Source organism: Lithobates pipiens, unplaced genomic scaffold (genome assembly GCF_037356315.1).
Source record: "Lithobates pipiens isolate NorthernLeopardFrog02 unplaced genomic scaffold, aLitPip1_a1.2 Scaffold_22, whole genome shotgun sequence".
Lineage (NCBI taxonomy): Eukaryota > Metazoa > Chordata > Amphibia > Anura > Ranidae > Lithobates > Lithobates pipiens.
Genome location: NW_027507784.1, coordinates 290,003,592 through 290,012,272, shown reverse-complemented (window position 1 = coordinate 290,012,272; position 8,681 = coordinate 290,003,592). Strand labels below are relative to the sequence as shown.

At 43.1% G+C, this 8,681-nt stretch overlaps 1 protein-coding gene across 2 annotated transcripts in view; it reads right to left on the bottom strand.

Moving 5' to 3' along the window:
- Positions 1 to 4,355: 4,355 nt before the first annotated feature.
- Positions 4,356 to 8,681, bottom strand: part of BRAT1 (BRCA1 associated ATM activator 1) — a 39,822-nt gene continuing 35,496 nt past the window's right edge. For both annotated transcript variants that reach the window (XM_077449156.1, XM_077449157.1), the window contains exon 14: positions 4,356 to 6,325. In XM_077449156.1, the coding sequence (XP_077305282.1) occupies positions 5,630 to 6,325 (696 nt within the window). In that variant the 3' untranslated portion in view covers positions 4,356 to 5,629. The remainder of the gene's footprint in view (positions 6,326 to 8,681) is intronic.

Below are 8,681 nucleotides of genomic sequence, written 5' to 3'. Positions count from 1 at the left end.
TTATTTTTACGCGGTCCTGCTACACTGTACCCAAACACATTTTTTGGCAGAACAAAATTGTAAGGTGGCTAAAGGTAAACTACAGTGGTGCCAGGAAATAGTTGTTTTCCTGGGGCACTGTATCTTTAAGGGGGTAAACACTTAACCTCAGAAAGGAAAGAGGTGATGTGCTCATACCCCCTTCCTAAAAATTAAAGGTCTCTAAGAGCATTTGTGGGTTTGGCTGGGTATTGCAGACAATGGATCCCTAATATGTCTCAAATAGCTAAACCATTGTATGCTTTGCCCTCAGGTAAGGCCATGCATTTTGAGTTGTCTGCTGAGGAGATACAGGCCATGGAGGCATTTAAGGAGGCTATAATGGCATCTCTGGCATTGGCACTACCAGACTATAAAAAAAAGGACTATTACCTGTTCTGTCATGAATCAGGTAATCAGGCATCTAGAGTGTTAACACATAAATCTTCTGATGAGCACACACCTGTGGGATTTTTATTCCCAGCCTCTTGATCCTGTAATCTCAACAGCAGCACCTTGTGTGAAAGCCACAGCAGCCATGTTAGTGAAGAAAACTGCAGACATTGTGTTGGGGAACACCCTGATTCTCATGGTCCTCAACCATGCAGTGGTGCTGGGACATCTTAACACGAGACACTTATCTTCTGCTAGGTTAACTAAGTATGAGCTGGCTTTGCTTACACCAAGTAATAGTGTCATTAAGAGGTGTAATGTTTTAAATCCAGCCAATTTTTTTACCCATTGTGCCTACTCCAGCGGAGTGGGTGCATGACTGTTGTCACACAACTGAGGCCTACTATGAGCTCCCAGTGATGGTACAGGATATTGCCCTGGAGAACCCAGCAATGGAACTGTGGGTTCCAGGTATTATGCTGAGGTTCTCCTGTCACTGGTTTGGCTGTGGTAAGTCAGGAGGAAGTCATTTTCCAGAGGGCTCTACCAAATCATTGTTCAGCCCAAGTAGCTGAGTTTGAGGCCTTGATAAAAGCATGTCAATTAGCAGAGGGACAATCTTTGAATATATACACTGATTCTCAGTATGCCCACGGAGCTGTTCATGATTATGCGGCTCTCTGCAAAAGCAGGAATTTCCTAACATCTCAGGGCAAGCCCATTAAAAACTCTGCTCAGGTGAAAGCCCTACTTAAAGCCATCACTTTGCCTGTTGCATTTGCAGTGGCCAAGGTGAAGGCTCACACAAAAGCATCTGATACTGTTGCCATGGGCAACCAAAGGGCAGATGAGGAGGCTAAGGAAGCTGCCTTGCTTCCCCTGGTGATGATGAGAGAGTCTATTTCTTAAAAGCGCACACAGACATCCATACCCTACAACAATTGCAAGCATCTCGAGAGGTAATCAATAAGTGGAAAAAGAACAATTGTCATCACAATAAGGCTACAGGTGTTTGGCTCCATGGGGATGGGAGGCCGTGTGCCCCTCCTTCGATGTACCCTTCTCCTTGTTCACACATCTCCCTTCTCATTTAACCAAAGGGGGGAGGGGGGGGGTTGATCTAATATGAAAATTGTGGTATGCACTAGGCATTGAAGAAGTGGCTAAGCAGTATTGTCAGGCTTGCTTAATTTGTGCACAATATAATCCAGGAAAAAAGGTGAAAACCCCTCAGGGCCACATTCCCTTCCAGAGATTACAAATAGACTACATACAGTTGCTTAAGGTAGGTATATATGAGTATGTGCTCATGTGTGTGGACTGTTTTTCAAGCTGGCTGGTGGCATGTCCTATACAGAAGTCTACAGCCACAGCAACAGCAAAGACGCTGATACAGGAAGTGGTGTGTAGATTTTTGAGGCCTTAAGAGTCAGAGGAAGTCACTTTACTTGGCAGGTAATGAAAGAAGTACTTGCAGCCTTTAACATTGAGCAACGCTTACACACTCCATACTGGCCCATAGTTAGTGTTAAGATGGAAAAATACAATGGGCTACTAAAAGCCAAATTGGGCAAAAATTACAGCTGAGACAGGGCTAAATTGGCTTCAAGTTTTGCCTATAGCTTTGTTTGCGTTGAGAAGAAAACCTCAGCTGTTTCTTTTGCTTTCTTGCTGGAAGAAAATGGTATAAAGAGAAATTCCAGACATATTCTTCGTATTTGATGGCCCCTGCAGTTGTCTGTCTTGTTATGCTGCTGAAGCATTAATTCCTGAACTAGAATTTGAACCTGAAATTGAAAATGTACCCAACCGGATGATTTACAACACATTTGGAGGTTCTTTAAGCCCTACGTTCCCTACCAAGAACTAGAACAATTAAGCTGTGATGCTGGACCCAGTTCCCTACCCAGTGCTGAAGAACCCTCAGGAGAGAATAAGGAGTCTGTTTATTCTGATGACTCACTTCAAATATTGGGAGACAAACCGACTGTATGGGAACTTTGGGTTGTGGGACATTCATATATACATTTGGCCCAGAAGAAGGCATAAACAATTGGGGATGGAGAATTTGGGGTGTGATCCCAATAAGAGAAGAGTACTTTGGGGTGGTCTTAGGGGAATGCGCTGGAGGGTTTTAAGGCCACTCTTGTTAGATGGTAGATGCGTTTCACACATACAGTATCTCACAAAAGTGAGTACACCCCTCCCATTTTTATTATGTATTTTCATGTGACAATACTGAAGAAATGACACTTTTCTACAATGTAAAGTAGTGAGTGTACAGCTTGCATAACAGTGTAAATTTGCTGCCCCCTGAAAATAACTCAACACACAGCCATTCATGTCTAAACCGCTAGCAACAAAAGTGAGTACACCCCTAAGTGAAAATGTTCAAATTGGACCCAATTAGCCATTTTCCCTCCCCAGTGTCATGCGACTCAGTGTTACAAGGTCTCAGGTGTGAATGAGGAACAGGTGTGTTAAATTTGGTGTTATCGCTCTCAATCTCTCATACTGGTCACTAGAAGTTCAACATGGCAAAAAAACTTTCTGAGGATCTGAAAAGAAGAATTGCTGCTCTACATAAAGATGGCCTAGGCTATAAGAAGATTGCCATGACCCTGAAACTGAGCTGCAGCATGGTGGCCAGGACCATACAGCGGTTTAACAGGACAGGTTCCACTCAGAACAGGCCTTGCCATGGTTGACCAAAGTAGTTGAGCGTTGTCTTTGTGAAATAGACATATGAGTGTTGCCAGCATTGCTGCAGAGGTTGAAGGGGTGGGGGGGGTCAGCCAATACTGCATCAAATTAGTCTGCATGGCTGTCTTCCCAGTAGGAAGCCTTTTCTAAAGATGATGCATAAGAAAGCCCGCAAACAGTTTGCTGAAGCCAAGCAGACTAAGGACATGGATTACTGGAACCATGCCCTGTGGTCTGATGAGACCAAGATAAACGTATTTGGTTCAGATGGTGTCAAGCATGTGTGGTGGCAACCAGATGAGGAGTACCAAGACAAGTGTCTCTTGCCTACACTCAAGCATGGTGATGGGAGTGTCATGGTCTGGGGCTGCATGAGTGCTGCCGGCACTGGGGAGCTGCAGTTCATCGAGGGACCCATGAATGCCAACATGTACTGTGACATACTGAAGCAGAGCCTGATCCTCTCTTTGGAGACTGGGCAGCAGGGTAGTATTTCAAGATAACGACCCCAAACACACCTCCAAGATGACCACTGCCTTGCTAAAGAAGCTGAGGGTAAAGGTAATGGACTGGCCAAGCATGTCTCCAGACCTAAACCCTATTATACATCTGTAAGGCATCCTCAAGTGGAAGGTGGAGGAGCATAAGGTCTCTAACATCCACCAGCTCTGTGATGTCATCATGAAGAAGTGGAAGAGGACTCCAGTCGCAACTGAACTCCATGCCCAAGACGGTTAAGGCAGTGCTGGAAAATAATGGTGGCAAATAGCGTGTGTGATATATGCCAATACTTCAATTTAAGCTGCCTCGGAGGGGACAGGGAGGAGGGCGGGATGAGCGACATCAGATTACATACAGTGAGAATCTCCTGTTTACTTGGTGGCCTCTGTAATAGGAAGTCTCCTGGGCCACCATTGGACCACTGTTCTGTCTATCATAGGAGATTCTGTCGGTGCTCGTCCCGCCCCCCTTCCTGTCCCTTTCTAGGCTGCACTGATGGCAATGGCAAGGCTGCCACATTGATGGCACTTGTGAGGCTGCAGATGGGCATTGATCAGGCTGCATTGATGGCAATGGTGAGGCTGCAGATGGGCACTGACTTATTTTGCTTCAAAGTTCCTTATTTAAACATTAAAGTTTTTTCCTGAAACTTCCCTCTTAAAATTAATGTGCATGTTTTAAATCCAAATCAAGCAAACAAAATGCAGACTTTAAAAGTAACAAAGAAGCAACAATTTTGTGTTCAATTTAATATCCATTTATTAATAAGGTAAAAAAATTATAATATATTAACGAAAATCCATTCCAAAAGGGAGGAACACCTGATGCAAACAATACCCTAATGAGTTTCCATAGCTTTTTATATTACTCAAATTCAGGATGGAGTGATAAAACACTTTTCATACAGGGGCTGTTTTCAGGCGTTTTAGCGGTAGAAATAGCGCCTGTAAAGTGCCTCCCATTCATTTCAGTGTGACTTTTCACACTGAGAAGGTGCACTTGCAGGACGTTAGGAAAAGTCCTGCAAGCAGCATCTTTGGGGCCATTTGGGAACGTTGTATTTCGGTCTCCCAAATCACGCTGCCCCCTGAAAGGAATGGGCAGTGCTTCTTTTGGGGTTAAAAACGTGCAGCTTAAACAGTGCTAAAGCGCCGCTAACGTGGCCACAGTGTGAAAGGGGTCGTAGTGTTTTATCTCTCCATCCTTAGGAAGTGGATGTGGAATGCTCACGGCTATACATCTTTCATGTTTAATAAGTATGACAGGTAAATTGCAGACAAGAATCTGAATCATTTCATAGCACACAGAATAAATTGCATGGCAATTCACCTACCCATTGTGCGGTACCATTCAATTTGAATGGCCCCCAATGAATTCTTAAGTACAGCACAACAGAGGGAATTCAATAACACCCTATCTGCAGGTGACATGGCCCTTTAAAATGGCCTCTGCCAGATTAAAAAAAAATTAAAATAAATCCCTGCCACCCATTTCAGTAGCTTTGCCGACACCTGCAGCACATTCTGGTACAATTACAAAGCCAAATTTTATACGAATTACCTCCAGTTCCTCCAGCTAATTGGGACCAACTGTAAGTTGAGGTACAGAGGCTGTGCAGCAAGTGACGTGTGCCACCGCTACATCCACCCCACCTTTCACTGGTTGTTAGGGATGTAGAGCTGACAGCCTCATAGCAACCAGTGACACTGACAGTGGGCAAAGCCTGATGGAGGAAGCTGAGGGACTAGTTTCCCATAAGGTCCACTCTCTGACAACAGGAATATTCCATTGCTAATAGCAGGCTGTGCATCGAATATGCATCCTCCCTCTGCCTGCTGTCAATCACAAGGAGAGTGGCCCCACCCACAAAATTGCCCAGCTGAAGTGCTATCTGTACGGTAGATGCAGCAGCAGGAGTGAGATCAGCTACATGGAATGTTTGTATGGACACTCCAGCTCTTAGTGTGCACTACAAATTCATGTACCTATATATATTAATATCTTTTTCTCGTTATTAGTAGCAGTCGGCATCTTGCTCCTCTCCATCACACAAAGTGGCTCTGATGTCCTGCAAGAGGGACAGGGGAGATTCCTGGAGATAGTCACTACTCTTTGACAAGGAACACTTCATACCATCCAAATCAATTCTTTCCAAGATGTTGGTCACCCAGTTAGTGTCCAGCTCTTTGCTCCCATTACCTGCATGGGCTGCACTGTGGAGATGTTTCAGCGTACATTCTAGCCAATCTGTCCTATGAAGCTCAGAGGGAACACCTCTCCCCTCACACAGGGATGGCTTTACAGACAGCAGAATTTCACAGGCTTTTAGTGCCACAGGTCTGTCACAGTCACACAGACAGCTCAGTACAAACTGGAACAGGGCTACGTGTTCACATCTTAACAAAGCATCTTCTATGGGGAGCATCCTTTTGTTACAAGGTAAGCTTGCTGTGTATGGGCAGCTCTGACAGTTGCTCATTTTAAGTGCCTGAGTTATGTAGTCATTGGCCAGATCCAGAGCATTCACCTTCACTTCCCAATCCAAGTCACCAAGCGTCACTTCCAATACACGCGACACCAGCGACTCTGTGTCATGGATCTCTGCCATGTGACCTTTTTTAAGCCAGTCGGTGAAGACCTTCACCACAGCCCTCCTGGGGAATCCTTCAGTGTCCTGACATAAAATGTCCATTAAGGTTGGCACCAGGTTCTGTCAAGGGAATAAAAAAAAGTAAATTATTCAAGACTGTTCGGATAAGCACTAATAAATGTGTGCAGTTTATGTACATAATATTGGGCGTGTAGTTGTTTTGTCAGTGAGAGGGCTTTGCATAGAGAGAATAGCAGCGAAGGTCAATGGAGACCAATATGCAGGTGCAGAGAATGAAGAGTGGTCAGCAGTGGGAGGATGGAGAAGAATAGAAACTGACAAAAGAACTGTTTCTCCTGGGTTTACTGATAGTTTATTATATTCCCAGCAAGTCATTTATAAAAAAATAAAAAATAAATAAATAATTAAAACCTCTTTACCACCCAAGGTTTCTACTACCTTTGGAAAAATGTCTCATTATGGCAAGCCATTCCAGACTCTTAATTGATAACACCAGTCTGGTTAGTGATACAGAAAGCTTAATTGCTGAACTAGGAAGAATCATTTCTTCAAGAAATTGCCACTTTGCCCACCATCACCTTGTCACTTTGCCCTTGCATGAAAATAACAACACGGGGAATTTGCCAAGACTGGAGCAGACATGCATGGCAACCAATCAGTTTTCATGTTCTGTTTCAATAGTTTTTATTGTTTTTCGAAAAACAAGTAAAAAAATATAATTTAATGGCGCAGCAAACAATCCTCGTCTGCTCCAAGCATGTAACGGGGAAACATACAAAGGCTTGGTAGAAATGAATGAGGACCATAGGTAAGGTCTGCCGTAGGGCCCACTAAAATACCTAAACTTGTATCGAAGGAAGACATCAGCTTATAAACTACTAGTAAAGCGTTCAAATAACAAACGCAAGATGGTTAGCATCCAGGTAACCACCCGAAGAAGCATATATAAACGAAAGATCATGAACATGGTTATATATATTATATTATATTACTATAGCTTAATCACAATTAAATAGTATTGATGGCAATAATGCCTTACCCATATTGTAGTTAGTTAAGGTACTTGCAACTATCCCATATGAGGGACCACATTCCCCAAAATATGCCCAGGACGATCGTCCTGGGTTACAAAAACATAATGCCAAGGTTGACAAAGGACAGTGAGAGGAAAAGAGAAGAAGGAAGCAGAATAAGGGGAAGGAAAATCCATCCGGGAACCTTTCATCGGTCGACTAGAAAAATAGCTCTATGTATTAGGGTCCTGCAAATAGGCAAGCCAGGGGGACCATATTTTATCAAAAAGGGATTGTTTGTCCCATGGAACACTCACTATCTTTTTGTTCAACATGATCCATGTAAGTTTGAGTTTCGTCAATGCTATGTCTATAACAGGGCTTTTCGATGCTGTGGTAGTAATTTTCCTGGAGTCAGTGGAAGTAAACAATGCATCTTTCATCTTTGGTGTCAGTGAAATGAAAAATACCCCATCAGTGGGAGTGGGAGGATTAGTGCGCCATCATTGGTGCCAGTGGGAGGATTAGTGCCCTATCATTGGTGCCAGTAGAAGGATTAGTGCCCCATCATTGATATCAGTGGGCAGAATAGATCCCCATCATTGGTGTCAGTTTGAGGAATAGTGCCCCATCGTTGGTGTCAATGGGAGAAATAGTGACCCATTGTCGATGTCACCCCCAGGAATTATGCCCCATTGTTAGTTGGTATCAGTGGAAGGAATAGTGTCTTGTATCAGTAGGGTGAAAAGTAGCCCAGGGTCGGATAAAAGCGAGCAAAGGGCTGGATCTGGCCGCAGTTTTGGAGACCAGTGCCTTACAGAAAGCAGTACATCATGTGACAGTGCCCTGATGTAGTGATTGCTCGCTGGGCCAAGTCACATAGAAGGAAGCTATTGGGAAGCCTTATTAAGGAATCAGCGGGTCCAGGCCCACAGACACTGTCAATTAGCCCTGAAAATAAATGTAATTTACAAAATTATCACTTTTACCAGAGACCCCCTATGTACACAGTATTTCTTCTTTTATAATTTCATCCATATTACTAATGAAGGCATTTGAAAACTTTGGACTGCTATACAATTGTAATGAATTAAAAATTAAAAAAAAACAAAAAAAAACAACAATTCCACTGATTGCACATGAGCAATGCTTATGCTGACTCCAATTGCTACATGAATTTTTTTTTTATTTTTATATCTTACCTCCTACATTTGCATACAGACCAAGTAGTAAGGCAAAAGTGACAGTAATGGGGTATGGGATATACTTTTGCTCTTGAGCCATAGTAAAAAAAAAATAAAAAAATTCAAACTGTCTATTCAGGTTGTTTTTAGGTAGTTAAAAATAATTTCAAATATGATTACGGAAATAAATATTATGCAACAATACAAAGAGACTTTAAATCATTTGAATGAGAGGTGATTGTTGGGAGCACCACAGAC